Below are 27,094 nucleotides of genomic sequence, written 5' to 3'. Positions count from 1 at the left end.
TATTACAGATGAGCTACATGGCTCTAATGACCTCATTGCTGAGGAGATGCTAACTTCTAACTTTGCTCCATTCGATTTTGTTTCATGCAGTTGTCGCACAATGATAAAATTTACTCTAGATGTTGGCCAAAGTCCCTCATCCCTCCTCGATGTTCTTACTTTTCATTGGTCTACAAACGATGCCAATTTTTCACTTATGGATATTTTACCCAAAGTGCCAATAAACTTAAAAGCTTCCAAGCCCTCTAAACGGAAGTAATATTCACCATTAACTGACAGGGAGAGCCACATTTTATGGACTATTTTTCTTGTGAGCGTAAGACGCTAAGCATCAACAAAAACGAAAAAAATAGGAGAATATGACTGAAGTTAATTTACGAGTAACTGATAAGTTATTAATCAATTAAGTATGCATTATGGGACATTTCCTAAAATCAGGGAAGGGCGTAAGTTTTGAATAAACTGAATATTTAATTATTGCTCAAAATATTATTGCAGTACACACAGTATTTCTCTCCAACATAAAAAATTGACAAGATCGATTCAACCTTGCTTTACTACAGCAACAAGTCACTGATGTAGTTAAATGAGAAGAAAATTGTTCTGTTAATCAACACACAAGTAAATGCATTATAATTTTATTTGTAGTGACTGTTTTAAGAAATTTTTCAAATATTCAAGCTTGGTGCGCTATTTTTCGGTGCAAGTGTCATGGGGCTAGTGAGTTTGAAGATACGTAAACTACTTCTTTCACTTCATTTATTCGTCGGGTATACTGAAGTGGTAGAGAAGATTGATAAGTGTGTACGATCCATTTAAGATCTGTAAGAAAGAGAGAAAATGATTTAGCCCCCACGTTTATTTATGCTTAATCAACAACTCTGATTATGTAAAATATGAGCTCTTTCAATGAGATGAAAATCTACTTCAGTAACACTATAATAAAATACACAAAACCTGTTCAACTGTGTATATCACATTAGCATTATTTAAACATTCTGAAATGTTCTGTTTGAGGACAGCATGTATTATAATAAACACTCCCTCCGTCTTGCGACGTAAACATTAATGTGGCACGAGTTCTATTTAAATATGGCATGTTGAGAGACGTGCGCTTGTTTCGCACTCCTTTCATAATTTACTTGATTTTCAAACGTGCGATACATAATTTGCTGCATCAAAATCGCACTAATACTTTAGGGAGGAAGGGAACAAAGTATTTTGGTTTATGTATCCTTAAACGCAGCATTCTAACTCAGGTTTCCTTTTACCGCATTGACCGTCCAGTTTGAAAGCGTAGATGAGTAGTTTGAATGCTTTGTAGAAATCCAAGAAATGCCACCTCTTATTCTCCCAAGCAGTCCCCCAGTATTTCGCTTTTCATGTATTTTTGGTGTCGCAAACAGGTCTCCCTGAATCAACGTTAGCAAATCGCGGGCCTGCCCGCCTCGTTCAAGTCGCGTGCTAAAACAGTAAGTAGCTCTAGCGGCTTTTGTGCTAGCGGAGCGGACGCCACCTACCCCTCCAAAAATAATCGGCTTTACTCTGAATAACGGACAGAGGCTGACTGTGTGGGAGAGTCGAGCTCCAGCCCTTGGCCGGTAAGCATGTGTGTTCCTAGTCGACACAAAATTAATTTAAGTCGCGACGTTCAAAAATGGTTCAAATGGCTCTGAGTACTATGGGACTTAACTTCTGAGGTCATCAGTCCCCTAGAACTTAGAACTACTTAAACCTAACTAACATAGGGACATCACACACATCCATGCCCGAGGTAGGATTCGAACCTGCGACCATAGCGGTCGTGCGGTTCCAGACTGAAGCGCCTAGAACCGCTTGGCCACAACTCGCGACGTGTTTGAGTTAGGAAGTCAATAGATTTCAAAGTATCAGCGCTTTTTTGCTCACCCGTAAATTCTTCGCTTATTTTTCTACTTATTTAATCTGAAACTCACTTAGTTTTGAGCCATTGTGCATCTTGCGCTCTTGCTTTGTTCGTAATTCAGTTTTCACACTCGTGGACCCACTGGGTACTCCAGCTAAGAAGCGCATTTCGCTCCGAGTAAGTCATTTTTCGGAAGATAGAATCTGGTTGCTTCATGAGCGATCTTGAGACCATGTGGCGAGTGGCTAGTACGTTTTTACATTGGAGCTCAATTCCAAATAACTGTGTTCGCGCTAGTAGTAATAACGTTGCCTTCCAATGCTCCGAGAATCGTGTGAAGAAATGCGGACTCGAGCCCACATTATTCTTTCCATCGTTCTGTACCGGGTTCTCCTATCACTGTAGTCTAGATAGTTGTTGTACCCAGTTCTTCACAAGCACAATCGTAATTTTCTTTCCACGACGGTGAAGTTCCCACACGTTCTTTCCTTTCCTGCCTAATCATTTTACCTCATCTCTTTTCGAGAGAGTTGTCACTACTGAAGCGACATCCACACTGATTGTAAGACTATATAGTGATTTACTATAACTAGCTTTTCTTGTGATTTGTACACAAAGGTATGACACCTTCCGTAATAAATTCGATGTTAGTGTATGAAATCTGCTTTCTAATGATCGTAGCAAGCACCCTCCTCCTCCCCCTCCCCCCTCCTCCCAGGAGAGAGTCAACGTATGAGAATTTGAAGAGCACTTGTAAGAATTTCATAATACTTCTAAAGGAAAGTATGAAAATTGAATCTTGTTGTTGTACGGTCAGTCGGATCTTACGTTACCATGGCGAATGTTTTGAGGAATTAGATTATGATATGCTTAATTTCTTCTCCGATTCGGCATAAACATTGCACGTGCAAGAGACAGTAGATGAAGTACTTGTCATTTTTACTCACAGGAAATTAACGTGGTTCAAGAGTTGGCTTTAAAATAAAATCCACTTAGTGTGGTGAAAAAGAGTGCGTTATTAGGAGAGTTATAGTGAGAGGTGTTAACTATAGTCATCTTAGGCAGGTATTCTATTATTTACGTAAAAAAAATGGAAATCTGTGGTACGGTCTTATGGGACCAAACTGCTGAGGTCATCGGTCCCTAAGCTTACGCACTACTTAATCTAACTTAACCTAACTTACTCTAAGGACAACACACACACCCATGCCCGAGGGTGCAGTCGAACCTCCGATGGGCGTAATAGCGCGGACCGTGACAAGGCGGCTGTGGCCGCGCGGTTACGCCGAGCGGCTTTTACGTAGAATGAAGTATCCCTTTTTTTTAACACAAAGCAACTCCAGCCAATGAACGTAGCCTGTCCCAGAAATCTCAGAATGCTACTCATCACTACAAGGCACTTCTTGTACTGTAATATAATGAGCATCTGCTCCATCTTGCAGTGTAGACGTTAATGGCCTAGGAAAGAGGGATCGACGACGTAAAGTGGGTTATCAGCAGCACTGTGTCACGACACATGCCCGTCAGTGCCTGTCTTGCTACTGAAACCGGAGTCCCTTCTGCACGTGACGTCTTTAGCAGCACCACCATAGTAAATGTGCTCTGGTGTGCGTATAAATACTGGCCGTCTCGTCATCGTCGTCCGTGTCAGTGTCAGCTCTTGTCGTGAGGTCACTTCGCCCACGTCACCTCGACAAGACCGTCTGCCAGGGGGTCCAGGCACTGTGAGAGGGCTCGAGGGTCGAACTTAGGACCTCCTGGCCTCGAGCTACTGGGGCGCCTGCGAGCGCAAAACGCCGCCGACCATCCGCCTTGTCAGTCTGGCGCATTAGATCTGACGCAGCACAGCACGGGCGGCAACGTTTATAATCGAAACATTCTGTAACGGACTAATTTTAATTTTGCAAAAATAATTGTTACCTGAAACCAAATAAAGAAATACTCATATAAAATGTGTGGACAAAAATCGTACTACAAGATCGCAATTTCTCTTTGCTGGTTATCCGTTTTGACTCGTGCTGAGCCATCTTCATATCAGTCTAAAATGTTATTCAGTGTCTGATGTTCAAATGTGTGTCAATTCCTAAACGACCAAAGTTCAGACGATACAGGTCCCTAGACTTACACACTGCTTAAACTAACTTATTCTAAGAACAACACACACACCCATGCCCGAGGGAGGACTCAAATTTCCGGAGGGAGGGGCCGCACGGTCCGTGATACGGGGCCTCAAACCACGCGGCCACTCCGCATGGCTCAGAGTGTGACACTCATTACACATCTACGCATTGTTTTAGAGCTAAGTCTCCCAAGTTAAATAAGACATTCTAAACTGGGAATGTTAGTTGGTTATGTAAACTGGCAACGTTAGTGATTAAACAAATGTTGTTACAGTTCCCCTTTTGCCGCAAAATAGACACTGTAACAATATATGATTAGTGGTTAACGTTGTCAGTATACATAACCAACAAAGATTATCACTTTAGGGCGATTCAGCTCTAAAAAATTGGACGATGTGTACTGAGTATCACCCACTGAACAACGGGTTAGAGTAATCTGAAGATAGCGCGGTAACAGGTCGAAACCAGTAATCAGTAAAGAGAAGTTGCGCTCTTGACGTACGATTTTTATCCACACTCGTTTGAAATCAACAGATCGCAACCCCCCCCCCCCCCTCCCCCTCTACTGACAATGTTAAAGAATAAAAAGATAATTACCGCATTGGAAGTTAAATTTTAAACAGAATTTCTTTTGCATGAAACTGTATCCAAGATGGTGAATATGGTTAAAAATCTGAAAAAGTTGAAAAAAAACAAACTTTCTTAAATAAGTAAAAACGTATAGCTCCGATCGAAAAATGGTAAAGTAACACTTTGTAGGGCATAAAATGATCTACCGACTGAATTTTTATAAGCGTCGATTCCTTTCTTACATTTCAAGATACCGGGTGATCAAAAAGTCAGTATAAATTTGAAAACTGAAAAAAATCACGGAATAATGTAGATAGAGAGGTACAAATTGGCACACATGCTTTGAATGACATGGGGTTTTATTAGAACCAAAAAAATATAAACGTTCAAAAAATGTCCGACAGATGGCGCTTCATCTGATCAGAATAGCAATAATTAGCATAACAAAGTAAGACAAAGCAAAGATGATGTTCTTTACAGGAAATGCTTAATATGTCCACCATCATTCCTCACCAATAGCTGTAGCCGAGGAATCATGTTGTGAACAGCACTGTAAAGCATGTCCGGAGTTATGGTGAGACATTGGCGTCGGATGTCGTCTTTCAGCATCCCTAGAGATGGCTGTTGATCACGATACACTTGCGACTTCAGGTAACCCAAAGCCAATACCCGCTTGTGTACCTCGGGACCTCGGGACCTCGGAGGCCAAGCATGACGAAAGTGGCGGCTGAGCACACGATCATCACCGAACGACGCGCGCAAGAGATCTTTCACGGGTCTAGCAATACTTGTTTTTTTTTTATTCTAATAAACCCCATGTCATTCCAAGCATGTGTGTCAAATTTTACCTCTCTATCTACATTATTCCGTGGTTTATTAAGTTTTCAAATTTATACTGACTTTTTAATCACCCGGTATATCGAAAAACTGTAAAAGTCGGGTTCTGTATAACTCATCAGTATTCACGTTCCTATATTTACTGCTTCCTGTAAGTACAGAGAAATAGTAATTATTTTAGACAGGTATCGATTGTTGGAAAAAGGGTGCTCTCGATAATTGGCTAGATCTTCTGAGTGGATGGCGCTGCAGTAATGGCTGTAGGCCTGTTTCCTTTGCAAAGAGTTATGCTACCATGCTATTCAATAATTTTTACTATTTTATTAATTTTAAGGATCAAAAACTCACTTGGAAAAAGTTGCACTTTCGTTGGTTAGCTTTTTAAGTAGCTCAACTTTTAGTTTATGAAAAAGAAATTTTAAAAAAAGAAATTGCTGACATTTGTGAACGAATTTAAACAAAAATCTGCAAGATTCCGAAGACGAGATAACTTTCCTTTTTCTTTTAATATAATGAACGCAATTAATAATTATCAGTGACGCTTATAATTGAGGCTGATAATTAAGACTTCTATTTTCGAGAAAAAATTCTGGAATATCTTTCATTAATTTTAAGTAATAGTAACTGAGTAATAAAGTCTAGTGTGCAAGCGCGGATTGCATTAGCTGGAGTCGGCTGCGGGTGGGGGCAACCGGAGCACGTCCGCTCTGGAAACTGAATCTAAATGGTCCGCGTTTATATAATCTTCCAAGACTTTTTTAATCCTTACAGTTAATAAAATCGTAAAAAATTATTTAACTGCATGGTAGCGTAACTCTTCGCGAAGAAAGTAAGCATAAGTCTGGTACTATAGGGACATCCGCTAAAAAGGTCGAGCAAATTATCGAGATCTCCTTCTTTTTCAAAAAGTCGATATCTCTCTAAAAATGATTAATATATATTAATTTTTCAAACATGTACTTCTTTGACTTATGGCGGACTATACTGACAGTTAATAGTAAGTACGGGAACGTGAATGTTACCAAGTTATAGAGAACCCGATCTGAAGGGTTTTTTCGATGTACAGTATCTCTAAACGTCAGAAATCAGTCCGTGCTAATAAAAATACAATCGACAGATCACTTTATGTCCTACAGCACTTTGTCTTAACACTTTTGTATTGAGCTATAGTTTTTTACTTATTAAAGAAACCTAATTTTGTACAACTTTATGGATTCTTTTGACCATTTTCGCCATGCTGGATCAAGTTTCATACATAAGAAATTCTATTTAAAATTTAATTTACTGTACTCTCATAATATTGGTTTTCAGATAACAATTTTTGCAGTCACTTTTCCACAATGCTTTGACTATAACCAAGCAAACCTGCTCCGCGTTCGTGCCGCGCTGAGCGCACCAACTAATGATACCTTCGCTACAACGCACGCCCCACATGTCCGTTAATATCGGCGCCAGACCAGTGCGCGTGGCACGGGGGCTGTGGACCTTGCTCTTCAGACGGACTCTTGTAGCCTTTGCCAACGATCCAACCCACAATGCCCAGGTGTGAGAGCCGGACGCCATCCTGACATGTAGAAGAAGGGCTCCCAACTCCTCCGTAGTGGTCATTGCGCATTAGGCCTCAAAGCACGCACGAGACTCAAACAACTGTATCCTATGCTCAACAGAAGCACACTGAACTGTAAAGAGGGTATCAAGGTCGAGGTATATGACACTTACTGATGACATACGCAGATATAGTCTGGGGTTACGCAGTTCCAACACGTCTGCACCGTCTGCAGTTCATACAGAAAAAGGCGCTACGGTTTATAAGCTATGCTGCAAGATACAGGCGCACCGCAGATTTACATAACGAATTCCACCTCCATACTCTAGTGGAGGCATTCAAAAAATTCGCCCTGTGTAAGGACTCGAGACATTAGACCAACCACTTTATTCTGCATCTAACTACAATCACAAGCATAGATGGAAGCACAACAGCTCAAAAAAACACTTTTCGTGAGAGAAAATTAGCGACTTACGAAAGGCTTAAAATAAGCACATAAACAATCCCTATATCACACCAAATCTGACTCACACAACCTTCGGTACTCATACAGACAAGTAGTTAGCACAAGCAGGGAAGAAGTCGGACACGAAAGACACAAATAAACCTCACAAAACTCGATACAACGAGCGGCCGGAATTATAATAAAATTGACCACTCAGATGGCGGCTTGGTATGTTACAGGTACGCCTACGCTACAGCTAGTCCAAGACACAGTGTCCGACACCAGCCACAACTGGATCTTCTCTCAACTAATATATCCTAAAATCTAAGCATGAGGTGTCGCCGCTGGCATAAATCCGCCCAGATTATCGAATAATTTTTTTTCCCCGTGGCAGTGACATTTTTTCCAGTATACCCTTAAAATCGCTTCTTACCACTCACATCTGTCTACTATCTCTTCGTTGGGACGGTATTAGTGGGTGATCGCATCCAAACGTACAGTCAGCACTACTGTGAACACTAGTGGTTTTTGTAAAGGTGACCGTAGAACTTTTTGTGTTGGGCACCATGCTAGGGAGGGCGTCGAAGGGCTGCAACCCTTATGAAATCTGGCCGCTAGACTGTGGAACATTAATGCTTATCTTGCAAGACAGAGGAAAAGTCGGATACAACACTTATTATACCAAAAGAGAACATTTCATAATGATTTGTCATTGCGGTTGTGAGATACACGGTTGGAAACGATTTATGACATGAAGTTTGTCTCAAACTGACCAAAATCGATAGTCTACATAATTAATAAATACAACTGTGTATTACACTGTGCAGTTCCCAACATTCATTGTTACTTATAATTATTACCATAGTTGTTAATTGCAGATTTCTCAGGGGAATTTGTAATTAACAATTGATGTATAAGTAGCAGTTAGGCACATGATAATGATTGCCGAAACACGTCGTGAGACAGGACAACATTGCATCAATATTTACGTTATTTTCAGACTAATAATTACAGCTATTAAAAGTCGCATGTTTTTAGCTTGGTTAGTGTTCGGGCGTAACTTAAAGCGCCGGTACGTCGGCCAGGAACGTTGCAGCAGAGAGGGCTGTGAGACTACGTCAGCCAATAGTACGCTGACCGACCCCTCTGTAGGACGAGACGACACCGAGACAGGAGCGGCCTCTACACGAAGAGAATACAAGCGCTTCGCCGCCTAGCCGCGGCCCGAGTTGAGATCGAGCTGACCTACTAACGCTAAAGCAGCGACTTAGAAAACTGTATTGGTTCACTTGTATTACTAATTGTATATACTGAAGAGTTTGCCTATGTTTGTCTGTCGCCGCTTGCTTGGGACACGTCTATATCTCATACAGTTAAGTATCGTAATCATGTCGTTTTGTAATAAACTCCATTAATACGATTTGGTTGAACTGTTGTCTAGCGATCCGAAAAAGCAGCTATGCACCCTGTATTAGCCGAGTGGGCAGAACACAACCGTTAGTACCTTCAAGTATGTATGGCAGAGACAATCCATTAATACTTATTTTCCCTGGCAAACAGGTCAGGTGTTGAAGTGTAGGTTCGTTGACACAAAACTGTCTATACTGACAGGCGCTGTCGACTTAGTGATAATGTTACGATCATGCAGGAAACGGCGGGTCGTAAAGTTGCTGACGTGTTTGAGGGAAGACTGTTTGGCGCAGAGAAAGAACAACCAGCACACTGATGTGTGTACGTATTGAGGTACCACATATAAAAATATCTACGCTTATACTCGTTACATCCTGCATATAAAACTGTCTAGATCTGAAAAGAGTGTAATTTTATCAAAAAATTACAGATCTCTACAATTTTTGTGATCTCCGAGTTAGTGTGACAAATAGTTCTTAAGGAGGCTACAACCTATTAAAAGTTACTGGAGGAACGTTTAGATAGATGTTGTTGTTTATCTGATGTTGTATTTTTGCCTAAATGTAGCTTGGAGTAGAAGCAGGATTCGAACCTGTTCCTCACCTCTCACGAGACGCTCTTCTATGTATTAATTTTATCTTCATATTTCAGTCTTTCACAAAACAGTTCTTTTGCGATTGATTTCACGATACGAGTATTACCTGTAAAAATGTTGGCTTAGAAAGCGGTACTATCTTGCTGACTTTGATCTCTAGAAAGGATGAGTCCATCAGCATGAATATGAGCAGTGTCTTCCCGCAGCCGGCGCCGTCTTGCATGTATTCGTAATTAACAGCTGAATGGATCAGTTTCTCCCTCTGAAATAAAAAGGAGTACTTGAATTTGCGTGAGATGCCGACATGACAACTGGCGATGATAACAGTAAAGCACACTTCCTACTACGAGGCAAACTGTAAAGGTGATGAGACAAATTAACAAACGACCATTTAGAACTTTTTAGTAGGCGAGGTCTGTAGTTAGATGAGCAGACCAAGCCGCACAGCTAGTGAAGTCATTTCCAGTTGCTTCAACACTGTGCCATGTTATCTAATAAACCTTTCCTAATCCGCGAGGCTTAAATTAGCGATACACAAAATCTGAGATTGGTCGTCATCTACTTTTAATTACAGCTCATAAATATGTTTCTTTATCATTAATCCTGCAGTATTATTCAGACACATTCGTACTTACAATACAGTGCAGTTCACAGTACATATGTGGACCAGGCTTTGGGACACGTAGTTTGGAAGTTGATTCAATAGCTGAATGTAGAACTTGCAAGTGGTTATACTACATGTCATTCTTAAATAATCTAGACGCTTGAAACTACAACTAATATTTTACTGCGACTCACCTACACGCATCAAAACAAGTTTTCGTTCACCTCGGTCCCGGAACCTGTACAGAAAATTGGAATACAGATCAGTATAAACATCATTTCCGCACTTTTATTGCTCATGAAAACCACACATTGCATGTTGTACTACCACACAGCGAGTCATTCAGAGGTGGTGATCCAGATTGTTGAACACATCGGTACCTCTAATACCCGGTAGCACGTCATCTTGCAATGATAAATCCTGTATTCGTCGTGGCATACTATCCACAAAGTCATTAAGGCACTGTTGGTCCAGATTGACCCACTCAACGGGGATTCGGCGTAGGTCCCTTAGAGTGGTTAGTGGGTCAAGTTGTCCATAAATAGCCCTTTTCAGTCTATCCCAGGCATGTTCGATAGGGTTCATGTCTGGAGAACATGCTAGCCACTCTAGTCGAGCGATGTCGTTATCGTGAAGGAAGTCGTGCACAAGATGTGCACGATGGGGGGAGCGGGGGGGGGGGGGGGCGAATTGTCGTCCATGAAGACGGATGCCTCGCCAGTATGCTGCCGATATGGTTGCACTATCGGTCGGAGGATGGGATTCACGTATCGCACAGCCGTTATGGCGCTTTCCATGACCACCAGCGCCATACGTCGGCCCCACATAATGCCACCCCAAAACGTCGGGAACCTCCACCTTGCTGCACTTGCTGGACAGTGTCTCTAAGGCGTTCAGCCTGACCGAGTTGCCTCCAAACACGTCTTCGACGATTGTCTGGTTGAATGCATATGCGATAATCAGTGGTGAAGAGAACGTGATGTCAATTGTGAGCGGTCCATTCGGCATGATGTTGGGCCCATCTGTACCATCTGTACCGCGCCACTGACGTCTGGAGTGAAGTTGCGCATCATGCAGCCTATTGTGCACAGTTTCAGTCGTAACACGAGGTTCTGTAGCTGCACGAAAAGTATTATTCAACATGGTAGCGTTGCTGTCAGTGTTCCTCCGAACCACAATCCGTAGATAGCGGTTTATACACTGGAGTAGTAGCCCTTTGGCGGCTTGAGCGAGGCATGTCATCGACAGTTCCTGTCTCTTTGTATCTTCTCCATGGCCGAACAACATCGCTTTGGTTCACTCCGAGACGTCTGGACACTTTCCTTGTTAAGAGCCCTTCCTGGCACAAAGTAACAATGCAGATGCGATCGAACCGCGTTATTGACCATCTAGGAATGCTTGAACTACAGACAACACGAGCCGTGTACCTCCTTCCTGGTGGAAGGATTCGAACTGATCGGCTGTCGTATCCCATCCGTCTTAAAGGCGCTGCTCATGCGTGGTTGTTTGCATGTTCGGGCGGGTTTAGTGACATTTCTGAACAATCAAAGGGACTGTTTCTCTGACACAATATCCGCTGTCAACGTCTATCTTCAGGAATTCTGGGAACCGGGGTGATGCAAAACTTCTTTTGATGTGTGTATTATAATTATCAAAAAAATGTCTCTAAGACTTAACATCTGAGGTCATCAGTCCCCTTGAATTAGAACTACGTAAACTTAACTAACCTAAGCACATCACTGCGACCGTAGCAGCAGCACAGTTCCGGACTGAAGCGCCTAGAACCGCTCGGACACAGCGGCCGGCTTATAATAATTATATCGCGACGTTTCGTGATTGTTATCAGACGTAGACTTTGCAACTACATTATAAAAGCTACTGGAAACTATTGAGAGGATTATCTCGAAAGCTGGAAGAGGTAAAGAATGAAAGTTGACAAATTATTTATATTTGTCAACAGACGTTTGAATATTCATGATACCATTATTCCACGATGAAACAGGAGGCACCTCAAATTCCCCGGAATGAACTGTATCAAACTGCGCTTCACTTCTTGACAAAACGGTTAGCACCCTATTAGGACTCACCAGTTGACAACTATAGTAGTTTTCTATGACATTAAAATGTAATACACAAGCATTGGTTTCCTTACCTGGTCGAGGATTTCTTGTACGTATATACAGTAGATTCCAGTTTCGAAAATCAGGTACGGGATACATAATATGGTCTTCAAGGCACTGCTCAGACCGCCGCCTCTCTGTAACGACTGCTTCAACAAATCAGTGTAGCGAAAACCGTAAGATGTACACGCAAAAACTACATATATTTAAACTGGCACAACTATTACGCTTAGTTAACAACATAAAAATTCAAGAAGCGAGCAATAAATGTAATATATGGTAAGTCATTAAAAATACTGATTTTAACTCTAGTGTCGAAAAACTTTATCTGGAAGGAGGGAAATAGAGGCGGGAAGAGTCAATAGCCCATGGACGTCTTCTTACTGACCGGTGCACGTCAACATTACTCAATCTGCAGTAATTTGTGTCAACATCTGCTTTGGTAACACCACCGTCCCTTATGAGCGTAAACAATTCGGCAAATTTCTCAGTTTCTCTTCAGGGTCGAGGGCTGAATTTGTTTTCACAGTTCCTGATCTCTACACCCTTTGTAATAACGGAATCCTAGTACACAGAAGCCCTCTTCCCTCTCTACCTCTCTCTGCCACATCTCTTGACACCACATCCTTTCCCTCCCACCAGGCTCCTCCCCACTTTCCACTAGCCACCCCAACATTTATCTCCGTGTCCATACGTTCTATCTAGAGGACCCCTATATGTTTTGTTAACATCGTTCAACCCTGTAGGACACATTATTCCCTCCTCACATCTTTTTTTTTTCAGTGCAGTTCTTCTGCTTTTTAGTGAAAGTGCAATGTTGTTGTTTTCAAAAGAGCATCACAATTTCTGCAGTGTGTTTTAAATATACACTCCTGGAAATGGAAAAAAGAACACATTGACACCGGTGTGTCAGACCCACCATACTTGCTCCGGACACTGCGAGAGGGCTGTACAAGCAATGATCACACGCACGGCACAGCGGACACACCAGGAACCGCGGTGTTGGCCGCCGAATGGCGCTAGCTGCGCAGCATTTGTGCACCGCCGCCGTCAGTGTCAGCCAGTTTGCCCTGGCACACGGAGCTCCATCGCAGTCTTTAACACTGGTAGCATGCTGCGTTAGCGTGGACGTGAACCGTATGTGCAGTTAACGGACTTTGAGCGAGGGCGTATGGTGGGCATGCGGGAGGCCGGGTGGACGTACCGCCGAATTGCTCAACTCGTGGGGCGTGAGGTCTCCACATTACATCGATGTTGTCGCCAGTGGTCGGCGGAAGGTGCACGTGCCCGTCGACCTGGGACCGGACCGCAGCGACGCACGGATGCACGCCAAGACCGTAGGATCCTACGCAGCAAATTAGGGACACTGTTGCTCCTGGGGTATCGGCGAGGACCATTCGCAACCGTCTCCATGAAGCTGGGCTACGGTCCCGCACACCGTTAGGCCGTCTTCCGCTCACGCCCCAACATCGTGCAGCCCACCTCCAGTGGTGTCGCGACAGGCGTGAATGGAGGGACGAATGGAGACGTGTCGTCTTCAGCGATGAGAGTCGCTTCTGCCTTGGTGCCAATGATGGTCGTATGCGTGTTTGGCGCCGTGCAGGTGAGCGCCACAATCAGGACTGCATACGACCGAGGCACACAGGGCCAACACCCGGCATCATGGTGTGGGGAGCGATCTCCTACACTGGCCGTACACCACTGGTGATCGTCGAGGGGACACTGAATAGTGCACGGTACATCCAAACCGTCATCGAACCCATCGTTCTACCATTCCTAGACCGGCAAGGGAACTTGCTGTTCCAACAGGACAATGCACGTCCGCATGTATCCCGTGCCACCCAACGATCTCTAGAAGGTGTAAGTCAACTACCCTGGCCAGCAAGATCTCCGGATCTGTCCCCCATTGAGCATGTTTGGGACTGGATGAAGCGTCGTCTCACGCGGTCTGCACGTCCAGCACGAACGCTGGTCCAACTGAGGCGCCAGGTGGAAATGGCATGGCAAGCCGTTCCACAGGACTACATCCAGCATCTCTACGATCGTCTCCATGGGAGAATAGCAGCCTGCATTGCTGCGAAAGGTGGATATACACTGTACTAGTGCCGACATTGTGCATGCTCTGTTGCCTGTGTCTATGTGCCTGTGGTTCTGTCAGTGTGATCATGTGATGTATCTGACCCCAGGAATGTGTCAATAAAGTTTCCCCTTCCTGGGACAATGAATTCACGGTGTTCTTATTTCAATTTCCAGGAGTGTATATTTTGGACTTAAGTCCTTAGATTTTAAATTCAAACAGCAAACGATATCGACAGTTTTAATTTTTTATGTGAATTCTCGCAAAATTCATACTTTTACAGATTTTAAGTCATCTACAACTGTTAACTTTTTAATCATGCTTATATTTTTAAAACTTTTGGTTGAAGATCTGAATGTTGTACCACTGAAAGCCCATCTCCTGCCCATATGGGGCGACGGGGATGAAATGACAAAGAAAAAATATATAGAAGCCTAGAACAAAACTTCTGTTTCATCAAAAATTATTTATTGTTTATTTGTGAAACAGTGATTTCCCAGTTTCCTGGCATTTAATGAGCCGTAATGGTGCGCACAGCAATTGGAAACGGTAGGGATGGACTAATAAATATAGTTTAGTTTCTTTTGCCCTCAGGGGATATTACGTATCCCAGAGAATGCAAGTCTGAGACTCTCCTTAACCAAGCGCAGCATCGCCTGTATCTTCCTAGATGATCGGCAAAAGTTTTTATTCCTCGTCTTCCCAGGACATTGCCTATTTTACTTGAAGCAGCATAGTAGAGTGGAAAGAATACAATTGGTGGGTCATCACGTAATTGTTCAATACTTTTACATTTCGGCCAACTTTTCATTACATGCTCTGTAGCCATTCTCTCGGATCAAGTACATCAGATGATTAATTTCGGAAGCCAAGTTGCCCTTGCCTGTAGCTGTAGCTCTGTATTTCAATCCATTTAATTGGCTCTCTTCTGGATTGGATAGTGGAAAGCTTGCGCCCTGGAATACATTATAGTGTGCGTCGGCTTGTTGTACCGAGAATGCCTGGGATGTAAAAAAAAAAAAAAAACAGATAAAAATTGTAATTTTCCTTCTCTCTCTATCTCGACAGTGAACCGCATGTTTTGGTAGACGATGCTGTGTCGTCAACGTAACAATAAAAAGAAAATGAAACAGAGCCATATTTAATGCCCGTTCCTCAAAACATTCGCTAAAGAAGTTGCGTACTGCTGAAGACAATGGAGAACCCATAGCCATACCATAGGTCACTTCATAAAATTTAATGCCATGTTGAAAGCAGGTGGTCGTCATATCATGCCGGACAATTTTATAGTTTCACAAGGAAAGTGTTCTGCCAAGAGTTTCAATGTTTCCACCACAGGTACTTTTGTAAAATGAGAGATCACACGCAGGCTGGCTAAAATGTCGTTTGGGCCTATCCTAATTAGTTCGACTTTCTCAATGAAGATCTGAAACTTCTTAATTCTATGTTTAAAACTGCTAACTAACGGAGTTAGATATTTGGCTAGCCTGTAAGGGGAAGAACCAATTGCACTGATAACAGGTCTCAATGGCACACCTTCTTTGTGAATTTTAGGTATCGGTAGAGCGTCAGAGCTCTGAGATTTTTCTCGTCATTGTAATAGTGAATACTCTGTTCAAGAATCACAAGAAGAGGAGGTATACTTGGAAAAGGCAGCGAGAGAAGGGAACATTTCAGTTGCATCATCGTCAGGCAGAGATTCCGAAATCAAATGGCTCTGAGCACTATGGGACTTAACAGCTGAGGTCATCAGTCCCCTAGAACTTAGAACTACTTACACCTAACTAACCTAAGGACATCACACACATCCATGCCCGAGGCAGGATTCGAACCTGCGACCGTAGCGGTCGCGCGGTTCCAGACTGACGCGCCTAGAACCGCTCGGCCACTCCGGACGGCATTCCGAAATCAGATACTGGATTGTAAGGCCTACCCAGGAGCAGATACAGACTCAGATCAAAATCTAGTAGTGATGAAGCATAGGCTGAACTTAAAAAGAATGGCTCAAATGGCTCTGAGCACTATGGGACTCAACTGCTTAGGTCATTAGTCCCCTAGAACTTAGAACTAGTTAAACCTAACTAACCTAAGGACATCACAAACATTCATACCCGAGGCAGGATTCGAACCTGCGACCGTAGCGGTCTTGCGGTTCCAGACTGCAGCGCCTTTAACCGTACGGCCACTTCGGCCGGCGAACTTAAAAAGACTAGTCAGGAATAACCAATAGACAAAGAAGTGGGATAGGGACATACTAAGGAATGAAGAGATACGCTTGAAGTTGCTTGAGGAAGTAGATATTCCGATAAGGAACACCTCAAAAGGCAGTTCAGTTGAAAAGGAATGAATATCTCTAAAGAGGGCAATCACAGAAGTTGGAAAGAAAATCGTAGGTGCAAATAAAGTAACTGCGAAGAAACCGTGGGTAACAGACAAATACTTCAGCTGATTGATGAAAGAAGGAAGTACAAAAATGTTCATGGAAATTCATTAATACAGAGCCGCAAGTTCGTCAAGAATGAAATAAATAGGAAATGCAGAGAAACTAATGCGAAATGGCTGCATGAAAAAGATGTAAACATCGAAAAAGAAATTATTGCCGGAAGGGCTGACTCGGCATACAGAAAAGTCCAAACAATTTTCGGTTAAATTAAATGGAAAGGTTGTAACATTAAGAGTGGAATGGGAGCTCCACTGTAAAATGCAGAGGACAGAGCGGAGAGGTAGAAAGAGTGCACTGAAGGTCTCTACGAGGGAGAATACGTGTCTGATGTGCCGCCAGGGGCAGCCGTGCGGTCAGGGGCGCCTTGCCACGATTCGCGCGGCTCCCCCAGTCGGAGGTTCGAGTCTTCCCTCGGGCATCGGTGTGTTTGTGTTGTCCTTTGCGTAAGTTAGTTTAAGTTACATTAAGCAGTGTGTAAGCCTAGGGACCGATGACCTCAGCATTGGAACTCAGGTCATATTTCCAAAAGAATTTCTGATTACGTGATACAAGATGAGACAACAGACGATGTGGATGGGGTTCCAGTAATTAAAAGACTTTAAAAGACCTTTGGAAGAAATAAGATCAAATTAGGCGGAAGGGATAGATAACATTCCATCAGAATTTCTAAAATTCTTGGCAAAAATAGCAACAGAAAGACTACTCACGTTTATGTGTAGACTGTATGAGACTGGCAAAAAAGCATCTGAGTTTCGGAACTACATCATCCACACAATTCCGAATATTGTAAGAGCCGACAAGTACGAGAATTATGGCACAATCAGCTTAACAGCTCTTGTATCCAAGTTGCAGAGAAGAATAATACACAGAAGAGTGAAAAAGAAACTTGAGGATATGTTAGATGACTATCCGTTTGGATTTAGGAAAGGTAAAGGCACCAGAGAGGCAGTTCTGACGTTGCGGTTGATAGTGGAAGCAAGGCTAAAGAAAAATCAAGACACGATTACAGGATCTATGGGCCTAGAAAAAGCTTTCGACAACGTCAAATGGTGCAAAACGTTTGAAATTCTAAGAAAAATTAGGCGTAAGCTGTAGGGAAAGGCGGGTAGTATACAATACGTACAAGAGCCAGAAGGGTGCAGTAAGAGTAGAAGACCAAGAACTAAGTACTCGGATTAAAAAGGGTCTAAGTCGTGATGTAGTCTTTCATCCCTACTGTTAATTCTATACGCTGAAGAGGCAATGGCGGAAATAAAGGGAAGTACACCAGTGGAATTAAAATTCAAGGTGAAAGGATATGGCTCTGAGCACTATGGGACTTAACATCTATGGTCATCAGTCCCCTAGAACTTAGAACTACTTAAACCTAACTAACCTAATAACAGCACACAACACCCAGTCATCACGAGGCAGAGAAAATCCCTGACCCCGCCGGGAATCGAACCCGGGAACCCGGGCGTGGGAAGCGAGAACGCTACCGCACGACCACGAGCTGCGGACTGTGAAAGGATATCGGTGAGATTCGCTGATGACATTGTTATCCTCAGTGAAAAGGAAGAATTATAGGATTTCCTAAATGGAATGAATAGTCTAATGAGTACCGAATACGGATTGAGAATAAATCAAAGAAAGACGAAAGTAATGAGAAGTAGCAGCAAAATAATACTCGATGGTTCGAACAAAGAGGACATAAAAACAAACTAGCACTAGGAACAAGGCCATCCTTAACCAAGAGAAGTCTACTAGTATCAAACATTGACCTTAATTTGAGGAAGAAATTTCTTTGAATGTGTGTTTGGAGCATAGTATTGTATGGTATTGAAACATTAACTGTGGGAAAACTGGAGAAAATATAATCGAAGAATTTGAATTTTGGTGCTTCGGAAGAAGAATGTTGAAAATTAGGTGGATTGATAAATGAGAAATGAGTAGGTTCTGAGCAGAGTCGGCGAGGAAAGGAATATATGAAAAATACTGACAAGAATAAGGGACAGGATGGTAGGACATCTGCTAGTAGCTTTCATGGTATTAGAGGGTTGCTGAAGGGCATAAGACGAGTAGAGAAAGACAGAGATTGAAATAAACCCAGAAAATAATTGAGGCACTAGTTTGAGGCAAGTGCTACTCTCAGATTACGAGGTTGGCACAGGAGAGGAATTGTTGGTGGACCGCATCAAACCAGTAAGGTGACTGATGGTTCAGAAAAATGGTACGGCAGTGATATTCGTGTGAGAGTGATTGTATCTTATACGGAAGCTTACACGACTGTCGTTCATTCCATGCATTCGCGAATTGACGAGGTAATTGAGGGAAATTATAGTTTAACTAAAGTTTCCTCCTCTACATAGTGTAAATATTGGGAGTGTAGATGTAGACGTAAAAGATAGAGAGTAAAATTGTTTGAGGTTTATCGACTCGTGGATTCCGAGGTCTTTTGAGAACTAGCACTCAATGGAGGAAGGAAGCGGTCGTTGCCTTATTCAGAAACTATTCGGAATTTGCCTGTAGTTCCAGAATGAGATTTTCACTCTGCATCGGAGTGTGCGCTGATATGAAACTTCCTGGCAGATTAAAACTGTGTGCCGGACTGAGACTCGAACTCGGGACCTTTGCCTTTCGCGGGCAAGTGCTCTACCTACTGAGCTACCCAAGCACGACTCATGCCCCGTCCTCACAACTTTACTCCTGCCAGTACCTCGTCTCCTACCTTCCAAACTTTACAGAAGCTCTCCTGCGAACCTTGCAGAACTAGCACTTCTGAAAGAAAGGATATTGCGGAGACATGGCTTAGCCACAGCCTTGGGGATGTTTCCAGAATGAGATTTTCACTCTGCAGCGGAGTGTGCGCTGATATGAAACTTCCTGGCAGATTAAAACTGTGTGCCGGACCGAGACTCGAACTCGGGACCTTTGCCTTTCGCGGGAAAGTGCTCTATCTTGCCCGCGAAAGGCAAAGGTCCCGAGTTCGAGTCACGGTCCGGCACACAGTTTTAATCTGCCAGGAAGTTTCTTTGCCTGTAGTTGTTTATGGCAATCAGGAAATACGTAAATCAGCCAACCCAAACGAGGACCCGAAGTCCGTGCCCCCCGAAAGCGAGTACACACATGATCCATGACTAAGAATGTCGTCTCTCTCATGAAGCTCTAATGCACATTGTATGCGTATCTTACTACATCACAGGAACTGTAATTCATGCCTCATGTAGCGATGATGTAAGTAATTACATGTGGCAATAGTCTTTTAATAAACCATTAGCTAGTGATTAAAGTCACGCCATAGGTGTTACGTACATCCTGTAAGCGTAATGGTTTCAGCTGGTCTTCACGATGACTATGCCACTACAAAAGTTGACAAAAAAATAAGCATGAATTAGACAAATTTCTAGCTGCAAGTGATAGGAATATACGTTATTTATTGTGTATGCACATCCACATCTATAGTAATGTTAAAACAGGGCTGTACATTTATTTTGTTGCTGTCACGGAATTAGAGAAAAAAAAACAACAATGATGTATGTAGTCCTTACCGCAGCACAAAAGAATAGAACGAAACACATAGATGTGACGCTGGTGAGGAGTTGGAAAGGAATCGAGTATTTCATCGATGTCTCCAGCAGTCTGATGCATCTATAACAAAAACGGTAAGAAGATTAGTGAATGAGGTATGTCCGAGTACTCTAACAGGTGGAAATACACAATAATTCAAAGTTTTGCCTGAAGAGCACTCGGAAACTAATGGAAATAGTCCAGTAAATAAAATAAGAGTAAATCAACATCTTTGTATGGGGTATTAATTCCAAATCACTATGCAGCACGCCAAGGGATATGTACTATGACAGCAATAATCGGTATCGTGTTAAAGATCTTTGTGGACTGATGATCATTCGCATGTCGAGGCATTCCATCGACAGTCTACAAATTATACCGTGTTTTCAAGTGACTCCTGTGACGAAAGGTCACCCCTGTCAGCGAGGGGGCCATCAAGTCTGTGAGCAACTGAGCACTTCTGCGTGAAGTGTGAAGAATTGATGGGAACCATGAGACCTGGTTTGTTCATGTGATGTATAGCGCAGTGTACAGTTGTACGGACTGCACTTATGCTGATGTGGAAAATGGTTACGTTTCTGCGGAACCGAAGACACTTCAGGCCGTTTCTTACTGTCACCATCTTTGACTTTACAAAGTCACAAGCAAACTATCACCATTTAACCTAAGTTACAGCTCGGACTAAGTTACAGATCAGTCGGTCTCCACAGCCAGGTATTTTGCTTTCATATTCGTTGGCTTCAGCAACTCATTGCCAAACTAACACCATGTACTGGGCGAAGTACTTACACGACGGAAGTCGCTGTACTCTAGCATGGCAATGGGGTCATAGCCCCATTGTCAGTTGCATCTGAAATCCAAAGAACAGCTGTAACCTACTCCATTCAGCAATTAAGAAATTCTAAAAAATTTGAAGATTACCATTCAAAAACTAAAAAATAATTTAAAGCAACAGCAGCAGGACTTCATGTCCTTGCCCAAACAAGTAGTATGTAAACCTTTACCTCATCGTCGAATAACATCCAAAATTGCGGTTGCAAAGAATGTCTCAAAATTGGTATCGGGAATGCATGCAGTCTCTAAAACAAAGCCACCAGAGGACACTGTGTGGAAGTCACGCCCAGATCAAAGTTTGACTAAGTAATAACACTGCGCTGCAAAAAGTGCAAATCAACTTTCAACGTGATATGGTGAACCACAACGAAATTCCTATGTTACAGAGGCGAATACTTGCCGAATGCTGATACAGCGCGCCTGTGTGACGCGGGTGGCCACAGAAAGTGAACTGAGCAGTGACGCTGCAGGCCGTAATCACGATGGACACCGTGAAGGGGGCGCATAGCGCTGTGTGGAGAGGAACAAAGGCGCAACCACGTAAGAAAGCTGAAACATGGCAGCGCAGGGTCGTTAGTCAGTTTAACTTTGGTCTAGCGCGTGACTTCCACTTATGGTGGCTTCATTTTTATAGACTACCCGCATTCCCGGTGGCAATTTTCGGAATAGAGGAGCGGTCCTAGGCCGCGCTTGAAAACTAGAATTCTTTCCAGCCACAATCTTTGATGTCATTTGACGATCCATATAGGGCTTTTTTTTTCTCAACTAGTTGTTTGGGCCTGGACGTGACGCCCTGCTATTGTTAGGAAGGCTACCACAGACAGGTATTTTGCTTACACATTCGTTGGCTGCTCCAACTCACAGACAGATTGCTACCTTACAACCCAACGTAGATCTCAAGACAATCTACAGATGAGTCTGTCACCACAACCAGGTTTTCTGCTTTCACGTTCGTTGGCTTCCCAACTCACAACCAAACTGTCACATGACAACCTAACCTAGACCTCGTCTGAAGATGGGCAAACCAGCCCATAACTAGCAAAGGCAAAATAAATCATCATAAAAACTCTGACTCGACGCCAATTTTTCAACGTATCATAATATATTAAAGCTAATTCCTAATACCCCGTGTCCTACTTCTGATTGAAGCAGCTCCTTAGATGGTATTATGAGGCTGAATGCACTCCGTTCCACCACGTCTAACAAGGAAAAGCGCTATAGTACCGAGAATCGATGTAGATGTAATTGGCTCTGAACACTATGGGACTTAACATCTATGGTCATCAGTCCCCTAGAACTTAGAACTACTTACACCTAACTAACCTAAGGACATCACACAACACCCAGTCATCACGAGGCAGAGAAAATCCATGACACCGCCGGTAATCGAACCCGGGAACCCGGGCGCGGAAAGCGAGAACGCTACCGCACGACCACGAGCTGCGGACCCGAGAATCGAACAGGGTCCTCGGCATAGCTGTCAAGCACGCTAACCACTTAGCTACGCACGCGGTAGCTGGTAGTAGAGCATTCAAAAACAAAGTAAGTAATATCGAAAACACCGACCGCTGCTAAGACCACTTTAATCGGATACCAGTTCCGATCATGAACAATCATACTCATCAAAGGATCACATTAACGACCTTGTACGTAAAGAGTAATGACGTCCAAAACAACAGTTTTGTGTCGAATTAGTTACAATTAAATCAAAACTGCTTCAAAAATGTTTCTTCCCAGATAGCAACATTTACAGTCCAACACTAGATTTTATCAGTGATGACAATGGTGTGACAGTCTCAACTCTCGGATTCCAGATTATTAAGGATAAACATTTCTGAGGCCAGTTTGACCTAAGTTAATGGAAAAATGCTGATATCTGACGCCTAGGATGTAGAGATACTATTTCCCGTGACCGAAAACGAGCGTCTGTGCTCGCAGCTGGTCGTAAAATATAGTGAGTCGAGTTAACTGCTGCCTGCGTTTTCTACGTGACGTCTTTTAAATATGTAACAGCTATGAAGCGCCACCTATAGGAAATATTCAAGAACAGTTACAGTAGTTCGTGTAGTTCATAGATTTCCTGTTCGTGCAGCTGTGGATGACATGACGTAGTTTCTCGTTTAGTTGGCTTTTCTGCAACCGAATGACATAAAAATAAAATAAACAAAACAAATTGGCAGGTACTAGTATTTACCTACTCCACCTGCAAACATGCTTTCCTTCAGGTTACAAGACATCTTAATAATCCACTTTAACACCTGCCAATGAAATGAAATGAGCGTGTGGCATGGCTGGCCGGGAGGCCCCATTCGGCGAAGTTCGACCGCCGCGTGCAAGTCTTATTTTAGTCGATGCCGCATTAGGCGACTTGCGTTCGGGTGATGAGGATGAAATGATGATGAGGACAACACAACACACAGTCCATGAGCTGAGAAAATCTCCAAACCGGCGGGGAATCGAACCCAGGCCCCCTGCATGGTAGGCAAGCATGTTACCACTCAGATAAGCAGGCGGACACCTGCCAATGGCTAACGAGACGTGCTTGTAGTTTCACCGTTGCAGATAGTCACTTAATACTCTAACAAGGGAACCTCCCCATCGCACCCCCCTCAGATTTAGTTATAAGTTGGCACAGTGGATAGGCCTTGAAAAACTGAACACAGATCAATTGAGAAAACAGGAAGAAGTTGTGTGGAACTATGAAAAAATAAGCAAAATATACAAACTCAGTAGTCCATGCGCAAGATAGGCAATATCAAGGAGAGTGTGAGCTCAGGAGCGCCGTGGTCCCGTGGTTAGCGTGACCAGCTGCAGAACGAGAGGTCTTTAGTTCAAATATTCCCTCGAGTAAAAAGTTTACTTTCCTTATTTTCGCAAAGTTATGATCTGTCCGTTCGTTCATTGACGTCTCTATTCACTGTAATAAGTTTAGTGTCTGTGTTTTGCGACCGCACCGCAAAACCGTGCGATTAGTTAACGAAAGGACGTGCCTCTCCAATGGGAAACGAAAACACTTGATCGCCAGGTCATAGGTCAACCGATTCCTCCACAGGAAAACACGTCTGATATATTCTATACGACACTGGTGACAGCATGTGCGCCACATGACAGGAATATGTTGTCGACCCACCTAACTAGTACACTTGGCAAATGGGTAAAAAGATTCTTCTACCTTGCCCGATTTAGGTTTTCTTGTGGATGTGATAATCACTCCCAAAAAAGTGATGAAAACATAAGAGTTTGTCACATAAACTGAAAATAAAAAGTTAATGTTTTCACTCGAGGGAAGACTTGAACCAAGGACCTCACGTTCCGTAGCTGGTCACGCTAACCACGGGACCACGGCGCTGCTGAGCTTACACTATCCTTGATATTGCGTGTCTTGGGCATGGACTACTCAGTTTGTATATTTTGCTTATTTTTTCATAGTTCCACACAACTTCTTCCTGTTTTCTCGATCGATCTGTGTTCAGTTTTTCAAAGCCTATCTACTTTGCCAACTTATAACTAAATCAGAGGGGGTGCGATGGGGAGGTTCCCTTGTAAGTGACTCAGTAAACGGTTTAATTCTCTTTGGCGTAAAGTGTGTACTATTGTGGACTGTGAAAGAAATTTATGAGTACACAGTGCTTGAGTTTGTAATATTTCGTCGTTATTAACCTAGACAGATACACAGTAGACAGTACGAATTTTTTGAATACAGGCAGTGTTGAACACAACTTACCGCAGAATTGCTTGATGGTGTCGAATATTTTCAACTAGTCGGAGGTATGTCTGATTCCGTGAAGCATCCTTCTCTGTTGCTGACGTAGCAGGAGCCTCTGTGGCACCGTAGTTAAACTTTAGGACGGCAGCTTCGTCCTCATCACAAAACACCATCGGCAGATACGTCTGACTTTCTTTGACGACAGACGCCTCTTTCTCCCTCGGCGAGGAAACGTTGTCATTCAAAACTTGCAGCTCGGCGGTAATCATCAGCGTTACGTTGCAGAAGAAAGCGTCCAGTGCTGAAGCGGAGGCAAGGGACATGAAGAGGCACACGCACTGCATCAGGTACAGGCACTCGTAGAGCGGAGAGTGCTGGATGTCCACCGGCAGCCAGAGCGGCAGCGGCGTCTGCCACGGGACGGCAGAGGCGTTGTGTGATCGGAGTGACGAGATGTGGGGCAGCACAGGCGCCGCTACCCACGCCCCGATTATCGACAGAGCCATCACCTGGAACACGGAGTGCGGTTCGCGCGGCAGTCTCTGCAAGAATACAACTCAATGTTGACGTAAGTTGGCCGATTGCCAGAGGGAGTTGCAGGGAAAGGAGGTTGCACGCCCAGCGCCCACACAGACCATCACGGTGTGCGGGGCCGTGCGGAGGGAGACAGACCGACCTGCCTCATGCGGTGCAGCCTCATGGATCTGCGAAAGGAGAGGTCACACGAGGAAGTCACACTTAAAGCGGTTTTTTTTTGGTCATCAGTCTACCGACGGGTTTGATGCGGCCCGCCACGAATTCCTTTCCTGTGCTAACCTCTTCATCTCAGAGTAGCACTTGCAACCTACGTCCTCAATTATTTGCTTGACGTATTCCAATCTCTGTCTTCCTCTACAGTTTTTGCCCTCTATCGCTCCCTCTAGTACCATGGAAGTCATTCCCTCATGTCTTAGTAGATATCCTATCATCCTGTCCCTTCTCCTTATCAGTGTTTTCCACATATTCCTTTCCTCTCCGATTCTGCGTAGAACCTCCTCATTCCTTACCTTATCAGTCCACCTAATTTTCAACATTCGTCTATAGCACCACATCTCAAATGCTTCGATTCTCTTCTGTTCCGGTTTTCCCACAGTCCATGTTTCACTACCATACATTGCTGTACTCCAGACGTACATCCTCAAAAATTTCTTCCTCAAATTAAGGCCGGTATTTGATATTAGTAGATTTCTCTTGACCAGAAATGCCTTTTTGGCCATAGCGAGTCTGCTTTTGATGTCCTACTTGCTCTGTTCGTCACAATAAAGGATGGCTCTGTTCGTCATTGGTTATTTTACTGCCTAGGTAGCAGAATTCCTTAACTTCATTGACTTCGTGACCATCAATCCCGATGTTAAGTTTCTCGCTGTTCTCATTTCTACTTCTTCTCATTACCTTCGTCTTTCTCCGATTTATTCTCAAACCATACTGTGTACTCATTAGACTGTTCATTCCGTTCAGCAGATCATTCAATTCTTCTTCACTTTCGCTCAGGATAGCAATGTCATCAGCGAATCGTATCATTGATATCCTTTCACCTTGTATTTTAATTCCATTCCTGAACATTTCTTTTATTTCCATCATTGCATCCTCGATGTACAGATTGAAGAGTAGGGGCGAAAGGCTACAGCCATGTCTTACACCCTTCTTAATACGAGTACTTCGTTCCTGATCGTCCACTCTTATTAATCCCTCTTGGTTGTTGTACATGTTGTATATGACCCGCCTCTCCCTATAGCTTACCCCTACTTTTTTCAGAATCTCGAACAGCTTGCACCATTTTATATTGTCGAACGCTTTTTCCAGGTCGACAAATCCTATGAAAGTGTCTTTATTTTTCTTTAGCCTTGCTTCCATTATTAGCCGTAACGTCAGAATTGCATCTCTCGTCCCTTTACTTTTCCTAAAGCCAAACTGATCATCACCTAGCACATTCTCAATATTCTTTTCCATTCTTCTGTATATTATTCTTGTAAGCAGATTCGATGCATGAGCTGTTATGCTGATTGTGCGATAATTCTCGCACTTGTCAGCTCTTGCCGTCTTCGGAATTGTGTGGATGATGCTTTTCCGAAAGTCAGATGGTATGTCGCCAGACTCATATATTCTACACACCAACGTGAACAGTCGTTTTGTTGCCACTTCCCCCAATGATTTTATTAGAATTCTGATGTAATGTTAGCCCGCATCTCGTGGTCGTGCGGTAGTGTTCTCGCTTCCCACGCCTGGGTTCACGCGTTCGATTCCCGGCGGGGTCAGGGATTTTCTTTGCCTCGTGATGGCTGGGTGTTGTGTGATGTCCTTGGGTTAGTTAGGTTTA

At 43.4% G+C, this 27,094-nt stretch overlaps 1 protein-coding gene across 1 annotated transcript; it reads right to left on the bottom strand.

Annotated features, from left to right (window-relative positions):
* Positions 1 to 715: 715 nt before the first annotated feature.
* Positions 716 to 25,244, bottom strand: LOC126417890 (odorant receptor 43a-like). The gene is made up of 5 exons (XM_050085155.1): positions 24,757 to 25,244; positions 20,180 to 20,279; positions 12,165 to 12,278; positions 9,515 to 9,670; positions 716 to 822 (listed from the first exon to the last, which is right to left on the bottom strand). The coding sequence occupies exons 1-5, from the start codon at positions 25,242 to 25,244 to the stop codon at positions 760 to 762; spliced, it is 921 nt and encodes a 306-aa protein (XP_049941112.1). The 3' UTR covers positions 716 to 759.
* Between the last annotated feature and the right edge of the window lie 1,850 nt (positions 25,245 to 27,094).

This window comes from Schistocerca serialis, chromosome 1 (genome assembly GCF_023864345.2).
Source record: "Schistocerca serialis cubense isolate TAMUIC-IGC-003099 chromosome 1, iqSchSeri2.2, whole genome shotgun sequence".
NCBI lineage: Eukaryota > Metazoa > Arthropoda > Insecta > Orthoptera > Acrididae > Schistocerca > Schistocerca serialis.
This window is presented reverse-complemented; position numbering and strand designations above follow the sequence as displayed.

Bases quoted from the DNA above. Each gene is read 5' to 3' on its own strand.
- LOC126417890 (XM_050085155.1), bottom strand. From the start codon at position 25,244: ATGGCTCTGTCGATAATCGGGGCGTGGGTAGCGGCGCCTGTGCTGCCC. The intron at 9,671-12,164 runs GTAAGGAAACCA...TTTTTATTTCAG, and splicing joins TACAAGAAATCCTCGACCAG to AGGGAGAAACTGATCCATTC. The intron at 823-9,514 runs GTAATACTCGTA...TCTTTCTTACAG, and splicing joins CTAAGCCAACATTTTTACAG to ATCTTAAATGGATCGTACAC.